This window comes from Neopelma chrysocephalum, unplaced genomic scaffold (genome assembly GCF_003984885.1).
Source record: "Neopelma chrysocephalum unplaced genomic scaffold, ASM398488v2 Primary Assembly neopelma1_96770, whole genome shotgun sequence".
NCBI lineage: Eukaryota > Metazoa > Chordata > Aves > Passeriformes > Pipridae > Neopelma > Neopelma chrysocephalum.
Window position 1 is genome coordinate 704,671 of NW_020925414.1, and position 24,172 is coordinate 728,842.

Below are 24,172 nucleotides of genomic sequence, written 5' to 3' on the forward strand. Positions count from 1 at the left end.
TGGTGATATGGGGATGAAGGAAGACTTTCTGAGGTGCCGGTTGATGGAGAACTTCTATCTTCTTTAAGCTGACTTCCAGCCCAAAGAGCTCAGCAGCGTCTGCAAAGCAGGATGTTAAACGCTGCAGAGCTGCTTCTGTGTGGGCAACAAGGGCGGCGTCATCAGCATAAAGCAGCTCCCGGACAAGGTGGTTTAAGGTCTTGGTGTGGGCCTTCAGTCGCCTTAGGTTGAATAGGCTTCCATCAGTACAGTATCGGATGTAGATACCGTCCTGATCATCGAGGTCTGCCGTAGCCCTTTGGAGCATCGTGCTGAAAAAGATTGTGAATAGGGTTGGTGCGGGAAAACAGCCTTGTTTCACACCATTAGTTATTAGAAAGGGCTCAGAAAGTGCATTGCAGTATCTGACTTGGCCGTACTGATCCTCATAAAGAGAGATGATCATTTTAAGGAACTTGGGGGGACGTCCTAAACGTTCCAAAATCTGCCATAGACCTTTTCTGCTCACAGTATCGAAAGCCTTGGTGAGGTCAACAAAGGTTACATAAGACCTTTGTTCTGTTCCCTACACTTCTCTTGCAGTTGTCTGAGAACAAATATCATGTCTGTGGTACTCCTGTTGCCTCTGAAACCACATTGGCTTTCAGGTAGAATTCCTTCTGCTATAGCGGGTATTATTGTTAGGGTGGCTTCTAATTCTGCACGCAGGTTTTCTTGAAAATAATCATTGATGTTTTAAAAATGGAATGCCTGAACACAGTGGTAATGAGAGTTGGCTCACTGGTGGGAAAGGATGGAAAACGTCATTGACAACCTTGTTATTTTTCAAAATTTTCTTCGCAGTTTTGACCACTAGGGAATAACATAGCACATTTCTTCCTTTCTTAATTTTGCCTTACTGATGGCATTAGTGCTGGAAAAACCACGACCCAATTTCACATAATTTTTGTTAAAGTATTGAGATAAAACTAGAAGGTCTTAGAGAATAACTACTTTAAAAAATTATACATATTTATTTAAGAAATATTAAGAAATTAAAAATCAAGAAAAATTAAGAAATATTGTTCTCATTTGCTTCCTAGACCTTATGCCTTCAAATTCTCCTGGTAGTACTTTTTGTCCCTGTTGGACTTGAAACATTTGCTTCTGTTTGTTTGAGATATAAACACTGAGCCAGTACTTACTAGGAAATATCAGGTCAAATGCCCTGAAGGGAGCAGGGGGAAGCAGGACAGCTGCCACCTCCACCACCAGACCCAAGAAAGTAAGGCAAGTGCCCAGCTCAAAGTTGCCCCTTTTGTCTTGCTCTGGCTGTGATAACCACAGCTTGGCAGGCACTGTTGGCATGACCACTTGGAGCAGCAAAATCCCATTCCTGAACCAGCTTTGCAGGCAAGGTATCCTGTTTGTCACTCCAGGTTGTCCAATGAAAGCAAATCCTAAATATGTCTATTTAAAACAAATCAAGTAGGTCAGCATCATATCTAGTATTGTTCATTTCATGTGAAAAAAAAGACTTTCAGAGAAAACAATATTATTGATTAATAACATTGACATTTAGATGAATACGACTGAAAAGTTTGGGAGTTGGATCAGGTGCAGTCAAATAAATATGAAGCAATAAGTGGCAGAGAAAAGGCAGATCAGGAACTAATCTTCGGTAGTTTAACCTGTGAGGATTCACAAGAGTGCATAAGATTGTCCAGATCAATGTTAGGAGTAACTTCAGAAGGAATACAAAACCCCAATCACTTACCTCGATCTGTAGCACTCATAATTTGGGATGAAATCTAAGACCAAGGTTAAACTGACACACATCTACCTCCTGTTGGGGTTTTAGTCCTTGCTCTAGCCTGGTCACGTGGGTGAGGGCAGCATGGTGAACTGTGGGTCAAATGCCACAGCAGTCTCTGCATTTGAAGAAGAGACCCAGGCCTGTGTGGAAGGCAGACACTTATGGTGCACTGGCTGCAGGGGGCGGAACACTGACTGACAGAAATAGAGCTTTGGCAGTTCTAAGAGCACTGACAGATGCTGATGCAGGGCTTGAGGAGCTCCTCAGAGCCTGTTGGTGGGCAGATGGGTGGCCATGACAAGGCCAGGTCAGGGTGTCTTTACCAGCTGCCAGCTCTCTCTCAGGAGAGGACTGTTGCTTCTCGCCTTAGCAGTGATGTCGATATTCAGAACTGCTCTCTGAAAACTTGCTGCTGCAAATTTAGTGCTTGGGTTTGGAGATGGCAGCACAGGTGACGCAACACAAATGTGTTCCACTGGGCTGGCCACTGAGCAGCTGGTTGTGTGGTGAACTGTGTGGTTCTTTGCACACTACTGGTATTGGGTGATTGAAACAGACTTCCAGACTTAAGCAATAAGGGATTTTGGGGCTATTATGCTAGACTAGGGTGAGATGATAAATTTAAAAAATGTTGAGCAGACCAGCCAAGGAACAGGAACAGAAAAGCCCTGTGATAATATATGCACTATAATATGCATAATTTTGGAAAAATGAAGGTCCAAAGAAAAAAGTGAATAAAAGTAAATCCCAGGTATGAAACACTAAAACCAGCAAGGAAAAGAAGCAGTGGGTCTTGTAGCATGCCAGTGAATCACCCCCAGATGAAGTTATTCGACATAAAGACATTTCAGAAGTAACATACACTCTAAACTACACCAAAGAAATGAGCAAGAACTGTGTATCCGTTGGGATGCTGATAAGAAAACATGAAGAACTGGGGCCCACAAACTTGCACATCTCCTCTGAAGAACTTCTTTCTAATTGCTCGTTAACAGGTAGAAATCTTGAGAGAAACCTGTACCCAGGGATACAGAGAGAGCTCAAAAGATGATTAATAGGACGGGATCCATGTGATTAGACAACACAGGACCAGGTGGAACAGGAATTTTGAATGGAAACGACCACGCAGGGAAAAAAAGCACAGGCGTGGGGGTACTGAGGCTGTTCCACAGAAAACAAACAACGGTCGCATGACCGCATTGTTCGCGAAGGCTAAAACGCACGCTTTACCAACCTTGACATTCCTTTCCCTTGGAAGAAACAGTCAAGCCGGAGGACAGCCCCCAGAACCAACGCAGCCTCTGGCGAGCTTCCCAGCCGGACCGGGGGAAGAACTGACATGCCTTCGAGGGGCAGGAGGCACCGGTAGCGTTGGAGCGGCGGAGACCGGACAAGAACCCGGGACAGCCAGCAGCCCCGGCATTCCCAGGGGTGTCGGGACTCTCGCGGCGCATCCCACGGGCCCACGGCTGGCAAGGGGCGTGGGGCGTGGCCCATCGATCGGGGCGGCCGCTCTGCGCTCGGCTACTCCACCCTGCCGCTCGGCTCTGGATTAACGCAACTGGCGACGTGGGACGGCCCGGCCCCGCGCCCGCCGCCGGCACCGGGGGTGGGAGCCGGGAGCGGTGCCGGGAGCGGGAGCCGCAGCGCAGGCGGGCAGCCCGCCGGCGGGACGCGGAGCCCGAGGGCAGCGGCGGTGCTGCTCTGGTGCCGCAGCTCCGCCGGCGCAGCGTGGTGAGGGGCCGGCGGTGCCGGGAGCGCCCTGGGGAGCGGCGATGGCGCTACGGGCGCGGGCGCTGTACGACTTCAGGTCGGAGAACCCCGGTGAGATCTCGCTGCGGGAGCACGAGGTGCTGAGCCTGTGCAGCGAGCAGGACATCGAGGGGTGGCTGGAGGGTGTGAACAGCCGCGGGGACCGCGGGCTGTTCCCGGCCTCCTACGTGCAGGTGATCCGCGCCCCCGCCGCGGAGCCGCCGCCGCCCGCCCGCTACGCGAACGTCCCCGTGGGCGGCTTCGAGCCGCTGCCGCCCCCCGCCGCCTTTAAGCCGGCGGCGCAGCAGCCCCCGCCCGAGCCCTTCCCGGCGCCCCCCGCCGGGTACCCCTTCCCGCCCTACGGCGGCTCCTACCAGGCCAGCCAGGGCAGCGATGACGACTGGGACGACGACTGGGACGACAGCTCCACGGTGGCCGACGAGCCTGGCGCCCTGGGCAGCTCTTATCCCGACTACGAGGCGGCGGGCGGTGCCCCGGGCCGGTACCGCCTGTCCACCCGCTCCGAGCCGTCCCGGGGCGGGGGACACCCCCCGGGACACGCGCACCCGCCCGGCGGCGGCGGCGGCGCCGCCAAGAGCTCGGCCACGGTGAGCCGGAACCTGAACCGCTTCTCCACCTTCGTCAAGTCTGGCGGGGAGGCCTTCGTGCTGGGCGAGGCGGCGGGCTTCGTGAAGGACGGGGACAAGCTGTGCGTGGTGCTGGGTCCGCGGGGGCCCGAGTGGCAGGAAAACCCCTACCCTTTCCAGTGCTCCATCGAGGACCCCACCAAGCAGACCAAGTTCAAGGGCATGAAGAGCTACATCGCCTACAAGCTGGTTCCCAGCCACACTGGGCAGCAGGTGCACCGCCGCTACAAGCACTTTGACTGGCTCTATGGGCGCCTGGCCGAGAAGTTCCCCGTCATCTCCGTGCCCCACCTGCCAGAGAAGCAAGCCACTGGCCGCTTCGAGGAGGACTTCATCTCCAAACGCCGCAAAGGCCTGGCCTGGTGGATGGACCACATGTGCAGCCACCCTGTGCTGGCTCAGTGCGATGCCTTCCAGCACTTCCTCACCTGTCCCAGCACGGATGAGAAGGCCTGGAAGCAAGGCAAGCGCAAGGCTGAGAAGGATGAAATGGTGGGTGCCAACTTTTTTCTGACCATCAGTGTCCCCACGGGCCCTGGCGCCAGCCTGGACTTGCAGGAGGTGGAAAGCCAGGTGGATGGCTTCAAAGCTTTCACCAAGAAGATGGACGAGAGTGCCCTACAACTTAATCACACGGCTAATGAGTTTGCTCGCAAACAAGTCACTGGTTTCAAGAAGGAATACCAGAAGGTGGGGCACTCCTTTAAGTGCCTCAGTCAGGCGTTTGAGCTGGACCAGCAGGCCTTTTCGGCTGGCCTCAACCAAGCCATAGCCTTCACTGCAGAAGCCTATGATGCCATCGGGGACCTCTTTGCAGATCAGCCTCGTCAGGACCTAGATCCTGTGATGGATTTGTTAGCACTCTATCAGGGGCATTTGGCCAACTTTCCAGACATCATCCATGTCCAGAAAGGTAATACCCTTACATATTTTCTGAAATTATTCTAAGTTTTGTGTATCAGTGATATACAACAGATGGAAGGACTAGGGGCTGAATTTGCCCTGTGTATGGCTTGCAGGCCTTGGGTTCAGTCTTTCTGTGTTTACTCAGGTAAACTATTGCTAAAAATACAAAAAACACATCAGTGACAAAATTTTTGTCCTGTGCCAAAGGTCTAGACATAGTTGGGAGTTTTACTGGTCAGAGGTTGCTCCATTTGACTGTGTATCTCTGAAGGAAACCACATCTACCAATACTGCTGATACATTAAAGGGCTTGTTTACAAACCTTGGAAATCATGAAGTGGTATGAAAACATCTATTACTCAGATGCATGTTAAGTATCTTAATTCTCTGATCTAGTAGATAATAAATATGTACTAATCTGAAGATGCAGGCACTCCTCTGATTGACCGCTGTGTTTGAGATGTGCATGGAGGTATGTGCATTTTGCAGTGTGAGTTTGATGAGATGTTTAAAGCTGCTGGGGTTTTTCTGTTTGGCCAAGCATTAAACTCTCTTGGTGCCTTTGGAAGAATAATGATCTGCCACAGGGTTCTTAATTGGAGTTGTTCAACCTTTGCCCTCATTGTCATAGCCAGACGTTGCTCAGCTGTTACCCTTTCATCATCTTTCTAGCTGAAACACGCTTTTCAGGTTCAGATTGCTGGTTATAAGGTGCTTTGTGATTTGTTAGAAAGAAAGAACTCAAAAATGAAAAAAAAAATCTGCTATGCAACTAATGACACTTTTTCAAATAAAGAGAAGTTTGTAGCACTATATGTGTGGAAATGCTGCTCTTCAAGTATTGATAATCCTACATTCTTGACCATTGCGTATAGATGAAGTCCATTGTTCATTCTTTTAGCTGCTTTATTCCTTACCTATAGGTTTCAACTGGAAGTTCAGGAGGGTGTGGGGATTTGAGCTGTAAGAGAGACCAAGAAAACATCACATGTGCTCTGCAGAAATGGGTATCTGTAAGTTACCTGAGAAAATACATGAGCTTTGTTGAAAATTATTTTGGAGATTAATAAGTGGTGTTCTGCATCCTGAGTGAATTGTCACCCATGTGAACCAGTCTTTTTGCCCAAACATGACATTTCTAGGGATTTTGCATCTGGAGCAGTACCTTGAGTTTGACAATAAAAAGGTTGGAAAAGCTTTTTCAGTGGATCAAAAAGACAGACTTGAGGAAGTATGCGTTATTGCTGGGAGCATCTGAGGAAACAGAGTTGCTACAAAGTGCACAATTTGCTGTTATTTAAGAAAATAAGCTTTTTGTAAAAATTGTCAGATTTCCATTCTGCTATCGAATCTTGAAAATTGTGAGTGGAAACTTAAACAGTCTTAATATTATTTTGAAGAGAAGAGAGAAGTGTGCAGTCTAACCTTTGAGGAGTTGCTCTGCAGGATGCTGTGTCATAGTGTTCTGATAACAGCTTTCAAATATTTTTGATTTGGAGAGAAGGGTCACCTGTGTTGGGAGCAGAGCATATTAAAGTGAGTTGTCAACTAGTAGGATTATCTCTAAGCTTCTGGAAAAAAGAAAGGGACAGATTTTTTTATTAGGTAGAAAAAAACATCAGAGTATATATACTATTGAAATAATACATCCTCAAGCTTTAAGGCTATATGGAATTCTTCACAAAAGTATTTTTGGAGATGAGACTTTGAAGGGAGGACTGGGAATAATAAGGTATGTGCTGGACCCATCCCTATTTCTTTTATAGTTTGAATTTGTGCTTTTTGGTTAGGTTTACCTTGTTGAACTGGGGAAAGTTCATGTAAATACACTTTCACTAGAGCAGTGCATGAACATGATATATGTAGTGTTGATTTTGGGCCATAGCACTGCCCTGGAGCAGCTTGGAGAAATGTTTAGCTGTCAGGCATGAAGCTGCTAATGCTCCAACACCACTGGGCTAGCACTGCCTCCAACACAATATTACCCGTGGTACATACTAGCCATTGGAAGATGGCATATGCTTGAATGGTTGATCTCTTGAGTATCCGGTTCATGATAGGAACAGGGTTAGAGCTGGGTTGTATCTTTGTTGTTGTTGTTCCTGTTACAAAACGGCAAACATGAGGAAAACTGAGAGTTGTTTTTTACACACAATATATTGCTGGTTTATTATTTTTAAGAGTTACTTTTAACAAGGTACAACTTTTCAGTTTCGAGCTGTAAACTTCAGATGAAATTATGAACCATGTGTTGTTCCTACAACATAAAAGCTTTCTTTTAAATTTATTGTCTGGGATGGCTGCCAGTTTTGAGAAATAATGCTGTCTCTATAGTCTGTATAAATATCTGTTGGTGATAATAGATCATCTGAAAAATACAGTTGATGTGTCTTTCTTCAAAGTGCATTTTATTTTCTAGCGTACAACCTCATTGAGCAGGAAAATGACACCAAAGTGGCTTTATAAGATGTAGAAGCAGGAGCAGCCTGATTGATACATTGCTTAGATGGCCATCCCTTTAAAAAGATGAACCCTGAAGTTGGGAGTAGTGCTCCTTTTTTTTCCCTCTACGCAGTGCAGATATATTGTCCACTTCAGATAAAAACCAAGGTCATATTCCCGTAGACCTGAGAAGGACTGAAAAACAAAGGCAGCTGTACCCGAAGTGTGCCTATGTCTGTGCATAGAATGTTTAACTGAGTTGTCTTGTTATGGCTTTGCTCTACTGCAGCTTGTTGAACAGCTGCTGAAATGGAAATGTGGTTTGGATTGAGAAGTCTCCATGTCTGGGGTTTTGTTAAAAATTTCTGCAACTTCTGCAAAAAGAATCACAGAGGCAAAAGTTTCCCTCTGTGTGGGCTTTGTCTTTTTCCCTAGAATTATGCACCAAAGCCATGTAAGCCTTGCTGTTGCTTTATCTGCATGTTAGCAGGAAAATGTGTTAACTGTTGTGCTTTTAATTGCTCTGGGATTCAGGTCTTTCTGCCTTCTGTGCTGAGGACGTCACACATAATCTTATTTGTGTAATTTGTGTAAAACTTATGAACCAATGGACTCTGGAAATATTTTCAAACTGTTTATTATCTTATTAATATTGTTAGTATTTCATGAAATGGGAATAGCTTCAGTAGGAGATTTTAAAAGATTCCTTTGTCTCTTTCATCTTGAGTACCCAGTGTTGAAGGAATTTTCTGTAGGAAAGGAAGAATTAAATTTCTGCTTCAGGAGTGACAGAGGAAGGATTGAACGTTCCTGTACCACATGCCAGTTGAGGATCAACTGGTCAATGCTTTGTGAGAGAGCTTACCTTGTTTCGTATGTGCCTCAGTCCAGGTCTGAAGATTCATTGGATTGAGTCCTACAGCAAAGAATGTGCCAAGTTGGAAACCTTACACTTCTGTCTGGAAATAATTGATTTGAGAGCCCCACTGAGGGTGGCATAGAGCATATCAGTACCAAGGCAGACATCCCTTACAAACAGCTAGTTGTTTTATAGGTTTTGTCTGGAAAACTAAGTCATTAGGGGGAAAATGGCGTCTGTGTGGTAGATGGTGGCAGAGTGGTGTCTCAAGCTTCTAAATGCTCAGATATTTTTATGAGTCCAACCCTCAACCCCCCATAGGTAAATGCTTCCAGAGTGCTTGCTTGAAAATATTCCTGTGCATACTGGTGGGTTTTTTGAATGGAAGATACAAATGTGTCAGACAGATATACTTGTATTCAGTTTATTTAGCCCCTGGCAAAACATTTGCAGAAGAGGGATATTAAGTTCCATAGGCTCAAAAGCTAAGCTGCATTTTTTAATTTTCTATTGCAAAGCTGGTATATCTTTCAAGAAATACTGGATTCAGTTGTTTTCATTTTGAGAAGAAAAGCAGCTTCCCAACTTCCTTTGTAATAATACCTTCTTTTTTATGTTTTTAAGGTCTACTAGTGGAAATTCCCTAGGCATTCTTGATGAAATAATTTCTACATATTAATTACTAGAGCTTCACTCAACTGATGAGATCTTCCTACTTCAGTAATCTTCAACACAAATACTCACTGCAGGCCCATACAAGTTCAGATTCAGAAAATTTGTGCACTTTTGAGAATTGGAGATAGGATATGCTAGTACTCTGGTTCATGCTTGTCTGGCTGTCTTGTCTTCATATTTGCTTAGTGAGAGTAGAGAAGTAGGGGGCATTTTGGATTTTTCTTTCAAGTTTTGTTTGAGGAATTACTATAATTAGCCTCTTGTGTTTCCTGAAAGTAGAAGAAATAGTGACTAATGTACTGCTTTATCTCTGCTTTCCAGATTTCTTCTTTCCCTAACGTTTGCAAACTTCTGGTTATGATTTTTGCAAAACAGATCTGAGAAAGTGGTCTAAATATTTCTAAAGATGTAGACAGCGATTCCATTTCCTCTGCATGCCAGGATTTAAGGGAATTATTTTTGAAAATATCTGACCTTTTGCTTCTTGATCACTGTGAAAAGTAAAATAAGGCAAGTGGTCTTATTGAAGGAAACTTAATTCTAGACACTGGCTTTGAAGAATGCACTGGGTGTGTTTTTAGAATATCTTAAAAATTTGTAGGTGAAAAATCTATATAGCTGTAAATGCATCGAAATTTCAAGCGTCACAAAAATCCCAGCACTGAAACCCGGAACTCTCTGTTACATTTTCAGCTTCCTCTCCTTCCCCCAGAGATGGGTACATGCACTTTGTCTATGTAAGGACTTTGGTGAGAAAGGATGTTCTGCTCCAGAATGGCTTGTATTTTTTGCCCTGTCAGCCTCCCCGTAGCTATTACAGTGGTGATATAGCATTGTCTGCTTGCTGCTGCATCATGCAGTATTGCCTGCCAGTATTTGAAGATAACCTCAAGGAAATAGAGATGTTTAGATAGCTAAAATGTGAAAGAATCTTCACATTTAGAAACTGTATAAATTTGCATTTTCCTTAATCAGAGGACAGGAGTAAGCAAGACTAAAATTGAGTAATAGCCTAACTTAAGGGAGATTAAACAGGAACAGGAAAAAAAAGGACTTGTATGCCCTGTCTGTCCAAAAGATGCATGGATCTTTTTAAACTGTGATTCTTTTTTCTTTTTCACTTTCCTGCAATCTCTATAGCTTTCTAAGGGAGCAAGATTTATGCTGTCATGATGTTTTTCCTTTCCTGTTACCTTTTGAAACCTGATAGCCTGATATTGAACACATTCAGTGACAGAGAGACATTTCATAGCTGATAAAACACCAGTAGTTTCTTTTTTTAAAACCAGCTGGTAGCAGAGAAAGAGTATAACTGTTCCTCCTGTGGGAGAAGCTGCATGTGTTACTGCAGACTGGAAAGTCTGTGCAGTCTACCCTTTTTGTGCCAACAGGCTGGAGAAGTTTTGGTCAGAGCTCAAACCTGTAGGTTTGACCACAGGCAGTGTATTCCCATCTCTTGTGTGCTCACTGCAGGCAATAAGGCCTGGTCTACTGAGAAAACCCTGTGGGCAACTAGGGAGTAGCAGTGTAGACATTGAAGAATTAAAAGTTATATTACAGGAATTTTGTTTTAGAAACTGTGTAATACCTTTGAGATTGAAGTATATGAAGACAGTGAGATGGTTCTCTTGAAGATCAGAGGGCTCCTGATCTGGCTGAAAGGGCTTCCATCCAAACAGAGGAGACAAGAATTGGTAGGCTTATTCCATCCAAACAGGGAAGACAGAAATTGGTAGACTAAAAATGGAAAGAAGCTCCCATAGCTCTTCCAGTTCTTTGTTAGCATTATCAAACACAAATAAGCTATCCGACTGTTTTGCAAATCACCTTTGAAACAAGGACGTGTTTCAGCCTTTCCAACATCTTTCCATGACTTCATTGTTAGACTTTGTTTGAACAGTTGAAATGCCAAGTTAATGTGTGCAGACTGTATAAACATATCCAGGTGGTACTTATGTATTTTAATTTGTGTGGTTCAAATAGCACAGATTTGAAAATTCTAATTAAAAAAAAATGAAATTACCTTTGGCTGAGCCCCCAAAACATGAATCTTATCAGCAGAGTAGAGCAAACAAATGGCACATGCTTTCTATGCAGTCTAGTTTGCTTCTTTCATGAAGGCAGTGAGGATTAAAATAAAATAAAATAAAAAAAATTAAACAATCTGTTCAGTTCTTGCCAGTGGCTTTGGGTTGTTATTGTAGCAAAGCAGGAAGAAGTGTGATGTTTTCAGCCTTTGTTTTAAGTTGGTGCACATCATGGGTAGACAACTTCTGTAATTGTAATGAACAAAACTACCCTTTTCATGTCTACCTGCAGTTCATTCATTAATAATATGAAAAGCAGATTCATCCTGTGATTTGGAGTTTTCATTACATTGTTGTCCCATGCAATTTACTATTCTGATTTTTTTAGAATTTTTATGATTTTTTAATTATTTTTATGATTTTTATGATTTTGAATCTATATGAGTGAATAGCTATGCTGGCTAACTGGCAGTATACTGAAGAAGCTAATTTTTTATATAATATGGATATACATGATATTATTATAATGTTCATGTGTTCTGCATCTGTATTATATAACATTTTTAATTGGTTACATTAATGATGATTTACCTTGAGTATTTTTTTTATGCAATAAGAATTGTACTTCTTTTTGTCTGTACACAGAAACTGCAGCATTCAGATTTCTAAGAGAGAGCAATTAAAGGGTACTAGGAAAAAGTGAACCAGTATCTGCATTTCATTTTGATCCTGACTCTTTTCATATGAATTTGTTAAATTGTCTATGCATGTTGTATTTGCTCATCTTAGGACAGTAGGGGAGCTAAGCAGATAATTATGGAGAAGCAAACACCATAAATTGTGTTTGTTCTTTGCTTCCCTTTTAGCCTTAACATCCAAAACCAGGTGTTTTGTTGTTCCCCAATAAAGAAGTAAGAGTCAGCAGAACTTGCATTTGTACTTGCTCCTTTCAGTAATGGTGTACAGATGTTGATATGCAGTGTTACATGTCTTACCCTGTTCACACACATCTCATGAATCTTACAAAAACTTCAAAAGTCACCATTCAATATAATGACACTTACATGCATTCTAGAGAGGAGGAGACATTTCTATTCATTTGTTGTTAATCAGTTCTACTGAAAATCTCTATCATGCATGCATAGCATAATTTCTGATGGTTGTTGTCTTGAAGTCAGCACTATGAACTGAACAGGGCATTTGCAAAAGCTCTTAAGTCTGTAGCATCTTTCTACCAAAAAATGCCTGTAATTAGCATCCTAACTGGGAAAAACTAGTTTTCAGAACCTGTGACAACTGAACTGTAATAGACCAACTCCTATTCTGGAAAATGTGTTAAAAGCTTGTTTGATGCCCCATTTAGATATAAACTAGTGAGAAGTACTAAAAAATTACTGAAAGGTTTCATCTTGGTGCTTCTGCAAATTGCAATTACTTAAATTTTCAAGTGTGTTCCTGAAAAACATGACTAGCTTTCTAATGGGCAAATGTACTGCATTTCTGGTGACCAGCCTAGTTTATGTTTCACTCTTTTCTGTCCCTGCTGAAGCCAAAGAAAAACTCCTTAAACGGTACACGTGAGTGCCAAAAAGTACAGAGTGCCTTCGAATTGGGTAAAAGCAGCATTAGTTAGTGTTTTCCTCTCAGGCTGTGGTGCAAAATGCCATATTTGTGACAGCAGACAGCAATATACATAGTTTAGATGGATTTTAAGATCAAATTGTTCCTGGCAGGCCTCCTTTCAAACATCATTACAGGTACTTGTAAAGTCAAAACTCTTCATGAACACAGCTTAAACATGCTTTACTGGCTAAGATAAGGTCATTTGTTTGCTTAAAACACTGTTGGTGTACAATACATCAAAAGATAGCATTAGTTTTAAATCGCTGCATTCACGATTTGAATGGAAAGCTTGCATCTCATCTTGCATTTTTTTTGTGTGCGGTTACCTAACGCTGTGGGGTTTTCTTTTAATTTTGTTAATGGCATTATGTGGGGCAGTAGATGTAATAAACTGGTAATTCTGTAATGTTTCTTTCATTTATTTTACCATCATGCTCTCGTCTCCTTTTATCAACTCTTCCAAATGCAAACTATGGCATGGGCTCATATAGCAGTGTGGTGTAGCATGGCCCAGGAAGACATTTGTACTGGAGGTGCTGCACACCAAAGCTTGTAGATTCCTCTGGAGACACTGGAACTGAAATGCACATTGACAGTGTGGGAGCTTAAATAGCTTTTCAATAATGTGATCATTTTGGAGCCTCTGACTGTGCACTGGTATGATTAGAGTCTTCGTAGGTTTGAAGAAATAAATTGGCCATGTATGTTCTTCCTATGTGTGTGTACACTAGCTGGCAGATGTATGCTCAATGAGTCTAATCAGGTCTTAATAATCACATTATTTAAATTTTTTAAAAATATTAGTTTGACATATATAGTGTCCATTAACCCTGGCAGTTCTGTAAAATTGACACTGTGCAATCTAACACCATTGTTAATCAGTTATATATTAATTAAATCAATTTATATGTTAAAACCATCACATGAGGTTACAGTTAGTTAAGGTTCTGAAATCTGTAGCAAGGCTGTTTTATTTGTGGGTGTAGATTAAAAAGTGACTTCATTTTGAACTGAAGAATTTGTCTCTGTCAGCTTTCAATGAGCTTTTCTATAGGGTAACTGGAAGAACAAATAATTCTGTCTAGTGTTAATAATCCTGCAGTCAGACAGTGTTAACCTAGATGTCAGCACAGTACTGTAATTTAGTTTACAGTAATAATAGTATTATGTTTTTCTGGGCTTTTTTTGAGCAATGTGCAACAAAGAAATAAACCTCGGTTTTTAAACTACTGTTAGGCTGCAGATCCCATAAGCATTATAGCCATTTTTATGTATCTACAAAACCCCCTGTAATGCTAAAGTAATTGCAGTTCGATGTATTTGATTTTTATATTTCTAACATTTCACTTTGGAAAAGAGAATGTTATTAAAGTGGTTTTGCATCCTCAAGGAGAAAAATAGCATCTTTTAATTTGAAAGACTGGTTTTGAAAACTGTGTTGTGTTGACACTTACTGAAAGAGCATTGGGCTTCAGAATTTTGCCTTTGGTGTTGAAGATGACTTGCTTTTTTCAGTGTAAAACTGGAAAAAACCCAGATTTTAAAGGAGCAACTCATTTCACCGTTAGTAACTGTAATGGTACTTTTTCCCTGGGACATTTCTTTTATACAGTTCAGTCTCTACTGGAAAAGTCTTCTGGTTTTAATTTCAGGCAAATTCCTATTATAAATCTTGGGCAGAAAATGTAAAGAATTTGCAGAATCTTAGTGTAGGCTTCTTTTGTTAATCGGTGCTCAGAACATTCTTAAGAAAATAATCTGTCAGTGTAGCAAAATCTCTGTTCTGTTACACACTATTTCACTGTGAATTGAGAGGGGAAAGTTTGAGGGCTTTTTTTGGAGTAGGATTTCACATTATATGTAACCTCATGCAATGCTTCTGCAACTTCCCTTCTGTTGAAGCTAATGACTGTAGCCCTGGCCTGAGCTGGATCACATAGCCAGGCCACTGATAAAACTAAGCCATCGTCTTTCTTCCCTCCAGGCCAAGTGCATTTTTTTGTTGGATTAGTCATTTGAGACATCTCATAACAACATCTTTGCTAGATCTGGGGTAGAGGGACAACCCTGTAGACCGACATGTTCTGGCAGCAGTCTTCTGGGTAAGAGATGGTTCCATGCATGTGAGCTACCCCTGGACAGCTTTTTCAAATCTTTAAGCAAAGAGCCATAGTTAAATGATCTTATCATTAGGTAACGAAAAAGAATTTCTAGTTACATTATCTGGTTTTACATCCTTTTATGAAAGCAGCATCATGAATATGTTTTTTCCCTTCCCATTAGAGATGGTGTTCAGGTTAGAACAATGTCTTGTAATAAAAGTAAAGCGAAGGGAGTTATTAGACAAGTTCAAAGCTCTCACTTCATTAGTGTGCTTTGAAGAACACATTGTTCATACTATTAGACCATTAATATGATGGACAAATGATTGATGTGGAAATGGAAGTTGTTCTACTTTCTAGTAAGTAACAAAGTAAATGTTGTCTTGTAGCTTGCTGATAGTAGAAAGATGAAACATTGTTTATTGTACAGTTCATATTATTTGCACAAGATTTCTGAGGCGCAACTGCTGAGCGCCTTGTCAATCTTGGGTGTTTCTTAAAAGATCACAGTGTTTTCCGACCCTAACCGTGCAGCCCTTTCAGGGAACCGTCTCGGCTTTGGTCTTCTTGCTCTCACACAAATGAAGCCTGTTGACTGTACTCTCAGCAGGTGCTGCTGCTCTTTGGTTCCTGATTGCATATGCTGGCAGGCACAGGGCAGGCCTGCCTTCTGCTGAGATTGAGGAGTTCAGTGAAGAGCAGTCTTGACTGCAGTCTGCAGGAGCTGAGCCCCAAAACTTTTGCCTTCTGGTCACATTGCAGACTGCAATTGGGACTTGTGTCATGTACACAGCAAGCAAGAAGAACCAGTGTGGGGCTGGCTGCTGGCAGGGTGCTCAGGTCATGCAAGTGGAGCACCTAGGGACACATATACATCAGCGTAGGTTTACAGTACACGTGTACTTACTGTGTGCAGAGAGAGTCAGTGTATGGATCCAAACACGCTCTTAGTTGACTCAACCACAAATCTCAAAGCGTTTATCACTGTAATAAAACTGCAGGTGGTGTGAAAATGTATTTTGACTCAAATATGAGTTCTCTCAGGTTCAGGATTTTTTTTTTTTTCTGAATGTATATAACTTCTCCTGCCTCATTGCAACCTTATATTTGCATAAGCAGCTTACTCAATAAACTTCTTTTTTTTCTCATAACTCCTCAATACCCACTTAAGTTGCTGTTTGTGTAGTGTATTTTATGCTTGAAAGTATTTATTTCTATCAGGAACTCTACATTCTCCCTGTTTTCCTGGCTGCTAGCACAATGCACTAGCACCAATTTTGGTAGCACATATGTTCCTTGTTAAAACATGTTTATATCATCTTGTGTTGTCTAATCTCATACTTCAAAACAAGCACTGAAACGTGTGAATTTCTCTTAAGCCCTTAGCTGCATTCAATGAGCATCACTGTAAGGCTTTGGGCAGTGAAAAACAGCATTCACATACGCTTTTCCCCGCCTTTAAGAACAGAAATAGATGTAGCACAGCTTTATTCAGCATCTTTGATCCAGGCCCTTTTCCCTGTTTGAAAGTTAGTCGTGATCACTTGGACATGACTCCTGACAGGTCTTTTCCTTAGACCAGAAGCATTAAATGCATGGGCAAGACTTTACAGAATCTGTACATCTGGATCTTAAAAATCCCCAATAATTTATTTTTATGTATTCCATCCCTTTGGGAACAGTGCATTGGCAGATATTTCTCCTAGGCATGTACTCAGCAGGAGTCTTCCTTGAGCTAATATCCATTAAGATGTGGCTCCTTCTGTTTCTTTTTCCTAAAATTTGTTAGTCTTTTCTGGGACTGCCATATTTCTGCCTATTTTTTTTTTTTTAGTCTACATCTGGCTTTTTCTGATTGTCCAAACCAATACTAGGTATTCACACAATTCAAATCAGAAGCAGGAGAAGTTTCTGCAGGTGTACTTTTAGACTGGGGGGCCTTGCTCGCCTCAGCAGCCTGCAAGCTGTGAAGTTCTGGATTAGGTGTGGAATGTGATGGATCAGTTAGTGAGGATAGAGGTGGGGAGTTTCATGGTGAACAGCCTGTAGTGCAGCAGGCTGGGAGTTGTGGGCTGGGAGCCATTAGAGGTTACCATCCCCTACCAAGGCATCTCTGCGCAAGGCCCTTCTTTTCACACAAGGAGCTGCTTTCCAGTCCCCAATTCCCTCACACTGTTCTTCTCTTCCCATTCACCGCTAGAAACCTGCATGGATCATTGAACCCTCCACATCAATGAATCTCTGTTCCAGCTCAGAGTTTTGTTCACAGGGATTAAAATACAGGAAAAGTAGATTATGGAAAGGTGTTTGGAGAAAATTTGGGTGTGTTTTGTTACCAAAGCTGCTTGCAAAGCAATTCGAACTAGTAACACTTTTTTCCTACAATTTGCTAAACTAAGTCTTGCAAACTTCAGTATATGCTGACCAACTTAAATATAACATTTGAAAACAAATGATTATTTGCTTCTTAAAATAAAGCACATGGGTGCTTTTTTTTCCTGTGTGTTTAGAGAGGTTTCTTTTACTGTCCAAAAACAAGATAAAATTTTCCCTCTATTAAGTTACTTTAAAATTAATTGTTTTACTAATAATTCAACACTTCATTTAAAGGCATTTCAAAATAAAACCCAAGCAATTTTATCAGTATATGTATATGTATCAGTTTTGTCATATGTTGCTGATATCTGGTTGTAATCTCTCCAGGTTTTAAAGGAAATTCCATTACAGGACCGGTATGAATCCATATGCATTAAGAGAGCATTGTTAATGACTGTAACTTTTCCCTTTCGATTCCTTCCCTAATTGTAAATCTTCCTTTTCTTTAATGGCAAAAAAATGCATAATATATCTAATCTGGAAGGCTTTAGTGTTTGGTAATGTATGTTTTTTATTAATGTAAAATAATTTGAAGGTTATACATACACTTAGTTATGCTTTCAGGTGCTGATGCTGTAAAAGTATTTTTCTTCCAGTTTGGTCATTCTAGAAATAACATCTAAAGCTGTTTCCCACACTGCAACTGAAGAGTTGTCATGTTTATTTAACCAGCTCCATCTGACTTCCAGTAAGTCCCTAATTTCAGGTTTTCATAGCCATGCATGGATTCCTGTCGTGCCCACAGAGCATAGAAAAATTTTTTGCTAAGCCTGGTTAAGTTTGTTAAAAGAAGCATTCTTTTTACAGGAGAAGGGATTAAATGTTTTTCAGATCATGCCCTACCTCACAGATTCCTCACTCCTGAGAGGACAAAGTGCAAATCTTTTGGCACAGTCCCACTGCTGGCACCACTGCATATGGAGAAGATTTTTCGGTGGTGGTTTTTTGGGCCAGGCTGAAGATGATGTGGTCAAGCCAGTGTCACGCTTTTAGCCGCACAGGCATGCAATGGGATCCAGGAAAGTGTGGAACCCTGCCACCACCCTGCAGCCCCCAGAGACAGACACTACCCTTGGCCTTCAGCCAGTTCTTTAGCACATCAGGTTCAGCGTGTGACCTCTGCCACCTGAATATAAGTGTCCTCAGCCATGCAGCCTGTGATCTGTGCTTAGCTTGTTAATAACCTCCCTGCCACAGTTTAAAAAAGAAATGTCTTTCTGCAGCTACATCATACTAGAGGGGAATTTCTTATGCACATGATGGAGAGCTCATACCAGGACTGTAGACAGGAGATGCCATGTACAGCATAGCCTAAGTGCAAGTTAAGCAGAAAAATATGATTTTAAGAGTAGAGAAGTACTGATAACAGTGAAAGTATTTTCTGAGTGTTTGCAATTAAAAACAGTCTCCACCTTCCCCCACTCCCACAGCCGTTAACAAGTTGTTGTTAGAAGCTGAGCAGAGAAATGTCATACAGGCTTCTCTCATTTTAGGATTTTCACATTTTATCTATAATGCAAGACATAACCCCTATTCAATTTCTCAAATGCAGCATACTCTTTTTACCCAAGGCTGCGAAATCATCTGATATTTTAACTTGCTTCCAGTAAGAGCATACCCTCCATTCCACCTGTCTGCGTGGTGAGGGTTGGAGATGGTCAGGGAATGAGCCACAGCAGGCTGGGGAATGTGAGGAGCACCTGAGTAAAATGTAGTGAGCAGCAGCCATGCTCCCCAGTCGCCTCCCAGCCTGCTGTGTGCGCAGCGAACGCAGACACATCCATGCACAGTCATGCTCCAGACCTGAATTGCAGGGATGTGTCAATGCACCGGCAGGAGGCACATTTAAAATGGTTTTCAAACAGGCACAGGAGGACAAACAATGCTTACAAACTGCATTGTAACTGTTCAGTGGTGTTTGCCATGTGTGGGTTCAGGCTGACAAGAAGACAAACCTGCTCCCTCAGCAGATAGAGTGAAGGGTTTTACCCCTGGAATTTACAGGCAGAGAGGTTTCTCCGTTAGCTTGCTGGCAAGTGTCAGTGCAGGGGGTACATAAAAGCTCTTCTTTGAGGCAAGAGGGGAGCCCTGTCCGTGAACTGTAGTCACATGCAAGAAGTGTAATCTGAAAGGAGAGTTAAGAAATTACAAATATTTAAAGGAACAAGCATCTAGTGAGAAGATAAAAGCGGTACTGATCTGATTAATTTTAGTTGTATGAATAAAATACATATGTAATATTTAAGGCAAAGAAGTTGCTCTATGGAAAATTGAGTCCAAGAATATGAATGTCTTAAGACATATCTTGATATTCTGTCATTTTATGAGTCTGCTTTGGGTGTGTCTGTTTTGGGTGATATTTTGCTTTTGTAGGATGTGTGTGCTTTAATTAGCTATTTGGAGAAGGGGGACCGTCAATTCTTTAACTGTGTTTTTCTACTAGTTTTACAATGCTGTGTAAGGTCTAGCTGGGCATCTTGACTTTGAAATAAACTTCTAGATTCTCTAGTATTCAATAATTGGAGCATCTGTAGTGTAAAAGCAAAAATGTGTCTTGTCAAGATTTTGTGTATTAAGATCTGCTTTTGACATTTCACAAAGATTGGGAAAACTGATATTTCACAAAGCCTTAATGAGGCTATTTCTCTGGGGTTTACGTAGGTTAAACTGATCTGACAAGTTTTCTGGTGCTTTCACTTATTCCCACTACTGGTATATCTCTCAGTTATTCTCTGAAGGATATCATGTGATTTTTAAGGTTGTAAAATAGGCATTTTACTAACTTTTCCATGCTTGAGCCTTAAAAACTGTTGTATTTTGCTTTTTAAACAGGATCCACTGGTCTGTGACTTTTCTTACATGAAAAAGCTTTTATTCCTTTTTCATTCACCTGTGTACACATATATGTACACATAGGTGTGTACACATATAAATACTATGAGAATAGGCCTTATACAAATCCGTGTTGTTATTAAATTAGTTGTTAAAATTCAGTAGTCAAGTCTACATGGTCCTCACCATTCAACTGTTTCATTTTGATCTTTACGCAGGAGCCCTTACCAAAGTAAAGGAGAGTAAGCGGCACGTGGAAGAGGGGAAGATGGAGCTCCAAAAAGCTGAGGGCATTCAGGAACGTTGTAACATTATTTCCTTTGCAACCCTTGCAGAAATTAATCATTTCCACAAAATTCGTGTGAGGGACTTTAAATCACAGATGCAGCATTTCTTGCAACAGCAAATACTCTTTTTTCAAAAAGTGACACAAAAGCTAGAAGAAGCTCTTCACAAGTACGACAGTGTTTAGTCTCTGAGTTGTGGACTTCCCTCAGCACGACCGTGACCCAGGCAGCAGAGCAGACGCTGCTGAAGAGCTATTGCCAGTGGTAGATGGCGGTACAAGGATGAGTTTGTGTTCTCCTGGAACCCGGGTTTAATCTCCAGTTATGTAGAAAGGAAACAGTTATAGCGCTATGTAGTAGAAACAGTACCACAAATTGTAACGAAGTTATACTGTGTATGCCTACAGTACCATTGTAACTTTTCTGAATAATGAGTATACTATTTGCCTTATTGCTTTTTGAAATATGGTATTTTAGTGCATACTTTGTAGACCTCAAAACCCTTTGGGTCTTTAAGGAAGTTGGCTAGATAAAAGCCTGCTTCAGATGCCTTTTTACTTTCCTAGATTTGGATTTCCTAAATTCAAACAATTCTCTGTTTACAGACTCCTACTAGAGCAGCTATGTGATTCTGTGCCTTTAGACTCTATTTTTCTTTTTCTAGTAAGTCACATTTTTATGATTGAATGAATGAATGGTTGATGCCTATGACAGAACTGATTATGAAACCTCACACTGACTGGAAAAAAATCAACCGCCATTCAGTTTGCATAGCAAGTACTGTCTTATGACAAGTGTTGGCTCAAAAGGGAGAATTTAAATTTATTCACACTTTCCCTGAAAACGGAGACTACTTGTTACATGTTCTAGGATGTTAAGCACATATACAGCATTACTGTGAGTGAAAATTTGAAGAGCTAGCCTAATAAAAATTACATATATCAAGGGGATATTTGTGCAAGCTATGCGGCTGCAATATTTTTTTTTAAGTTTCAAAATATTTGCTCATTGTTCACTTGCTGATTCAGTTTAACTTCAGACTTGCACCTACATTGCCAGTTGTCTGAGTTGAAACTCCACTGTGATTCGTTAGTTTACTAAGTTAAAAGTTTTCAGAGATGTTCAGTAATATAAGTGATCTGAAGTAAGTCTTGGCTGAACTGACTTGGAAAACAGGTGACATTTTTATGTTTGTAACACTCAAGAATTAACAATTGTCTTAATTTTTGTATAAATATTTTGACAAGCAGGGTGCATTTATGTATGTAAACACTATCTTTTAAAGAGTTTTATGGCTTATTTCGCTTGAAATAGGTATTTCTTATGTATTGGTTTCCTTCTTATAGGTTAGTATGAAAGAGAGTTTTTATTTATCCTATTTTTTTTCTCCTAAACAAAAATAACAAAACCTTGCAAGGAAGCAAAATGTTTACTTTTTTGTTTTAAATTGAATTAATCAAAGATGGCTTAAACAAATGAAAGCCTGGAAGAGGAAGTAGAGCAACAGTTACATTTAAGTACAAATCATTCCTCACCTATGGAGCAGAAATGTACAGATCTTTCACTTGATCATGTGAGTTTCAGTAGTTTAACCCCACACCTTTGTTTCAGAGGAATAAATGTAAGAATGTAGTTTTGGTTCTAAGATTCATCCCCAAGTGCTTGGAGATGGCTGTTTTGTGCAAGTTGCATTTGACATTGCTTCTAGTACATACACATAGCAGTAAAATACAGAATACTGAAGAGGGAAAAACCAATATTTGTAAAAGAAAGGGCAATCAGTGAGGAAAGACTCCATTTCTAGCTTATTGGAACAGTGCTGCAAACAATGTTGACCATAAAATAAGGACCATAGGGCTGACTTGCTCTTTACCTTCCTCATGTTGTCTCGTTCTACAGTCAAAACTCACCACTTCCCCTTTCCCACCACTTCTTCCCAGCAGAACTTCTGCTTCCCCATATGCTGTTTAATTATGTGATATGATGGTGAGCTAGGTTTGAGCTGAGTTCCATGGCTTATGTTTGCTTAAGCCAGATACTGTTCTATTAAATGTCTTTACGTTAATTAGATCAGACTACAATCAAATTGATTCTACATGGAGGTTTAAGACCTGTTCGCAAATTGATCTGGTCCAGTTGAGTATTTTAGGAGATTAGTATTAATGACGTGTACATGTCCAGGAGGAGGAAATTAATCTGTGATAGTTATTCATACAACATTATCAGACAGGTACAATTTTCCCTAATAAACTGTCATGGTCTTCACCTTACTTTCTCATTTGTGAATTTTTTGGGCAGGGGAAAACTGGGGGTACTAATTGGTTAAATTTGATGTACCAGAAAACTTTGACTGGAATCCTGGATCTGAATTGTTGCAGAATTCAAAAATATTCAAATCTGTAAAATGCTATATTAGCATCTTCCTCTTTTCCTCGCTTATTATAGAGTTGGAGTTAAACTGGCTGAGGGGTGGAGCACAAAGGGTTATATAGTAAATGGGATTACATCAAGCTGGCGACCAATCACCAGTGGAGTTACACAGGGCTGCATCATAGGCCCAGTTCTCTTCAATGTCTTCGTAAAGCACTTGGATGCAGGACTCAAAGGGATACTAAATAAGTTTGACGATGACACTAACTTGAGAGGAGCTGTTGGCTCCCTTAAAGGCAGAGGAGCTGCACAGAGAGACATGAATGAATCAGAGGGATGGGCAATCACCAGCCATATGAAGTTTAACGAGGGCAAGTGTTGGATTCTGCACCTGGGATGGGGCAACCCTGGTCGTGTATATAGACAGGGAACAAGAGGCTGGAGAGAAGTGCTGTAGAAAGGAATCTGGGAGTCCTGGTCGATGGCAAGTTGAATATGAATTAGCAGTGCCCTGGAAGCCAGGAGGGCCAACTGTGTCCTAGGGGGCATCTGGCAAAGCATCACCAGCCAGTCGAGGGAGGGGATCGTCCCACTCTGCTCTGCACTGGTGTGGCCTCACCTTGAATATTGTGTGCAGTTTTGGGCACCACAATATAAAAGAGATACTAAGCTATTAGAAAGTGTCCAAAGGAAGGCCACGAAGATGTTGAAGAGTCTGGAGGGGAAGCCTTATGAGGGGTGACTGAGGGTCACTTTATCTGTTCAGCCTGGAGAAGAGGACACTGTGGGGAGACCTCACTGCGATCTACAACATCCTCACTGGGGGAAGCAGAGAGGCGGGTACCAATCTCTTCACTCTCATGACCAGTGAGCACCCAAGGGAATGGCATGGAGCTGAATCGGGGGAGGTTTCAGTTAGGTATTAGGAAAAAGTTTTTCACCCAGAGGGTGCTGGAACAGGCTCCCCAGGGAAGTGGTCACAGCACCAAGTCTGTTTGAGTTCAGCAAGTGTTTGGACAATATTCTCAGGCACATGGTGGGATTCTTGGGGTGTCCTGTGCAGGGCCAGGAGTTGGACTGCATGATCCTGTTAGGTCCCTACCAACTCAGCATATTCAGTGATTTTTATGATGTAGGAAACCTTAACTCCATTAATGCTTACTGAACTACATAAGAACTACAGTATTCATTTTGTTTGGAACAATTATGACTGACTGACTGACTACTGAGTGGTGTGGTCTGAGATCCAAATGTACTCTACAGTTATGTGAATGTATATTTTGTGGAACTTTGGAAGCACCAAAGGAAATCTAATAGAATTTAATAAATAAATGTGGAAGAAAGCAGATTTGTTCTGTAGCATAATGTTAAATGCCATCGTTTTGTTCAAGTCATGTAATTTGTTTTTGATGCATCACAGTTTTTGCACTGATAAATAGTAAATAACTGGTATACTTGTTGGGGATTGGAGAGGATGAA

General features: G+C 41.6%; 2 protein-coding genes across 2 annotated transcripts in view; one reads left to right on the plus strand and one right to left on the minus strand.

Moving 5' to 3' along the window:
- The window catches only part of ARL15 (ADP ribosylation factor like GTPase 15), a 274,201-nt gene extending 270,932 nt beyond the window's left edge, over positions 1-3,269 (minus strand). The window contains exon 1 of the mRNA XM_027709329.1: positions 3,030-3,269. The gene's annotated coding sequence lies outside the window, so the exon portion shown is untranslated. The remainder of the gene's footprint in view (positions 1-3,029) is intronic.
- A 113-nt stretch (positions 3,270-3,382) lies between these two features.
- SNX18 (sorting nexin 18) lies at positions 3,383-22,593 on the plus strand. Its single transcript, XM_027709327.1, has 2 exons — positions 3,383-5,107; positions 20,255-22,593. The coding sequence occupies exons 1-2, from the start codon at positions 3,571-3,573 to the stop codon at positions 20,506-20,508; spliced, it is 1,791 nt and encodes a 596-aa protein (XP_027565128.1). The 5' UTR covers positions 3,383-3,570; the 3' UTR covers positions 20,509-22,593.
- Positions 22,594-24,172: the final 1,579 nt, after the last annotated feature.

Excerpts from the sequence above, each read along its gene's own strand:
- SNX18 (XM_027709327.1), top strand. The coding sequence starts at position 3,571 with ATGGCGCTACGGGCGCGGGCGCTGTACGACTTCAGGTCGGAGAACCCC. Across the intron at positions 5,108-20,254 it reads CATCATCCATGTCCAGAAAG|GAGCCCTTACCAAAGTAAAG; the intron begins GTAATACCCTTA and ends ATCTTTACGCAG.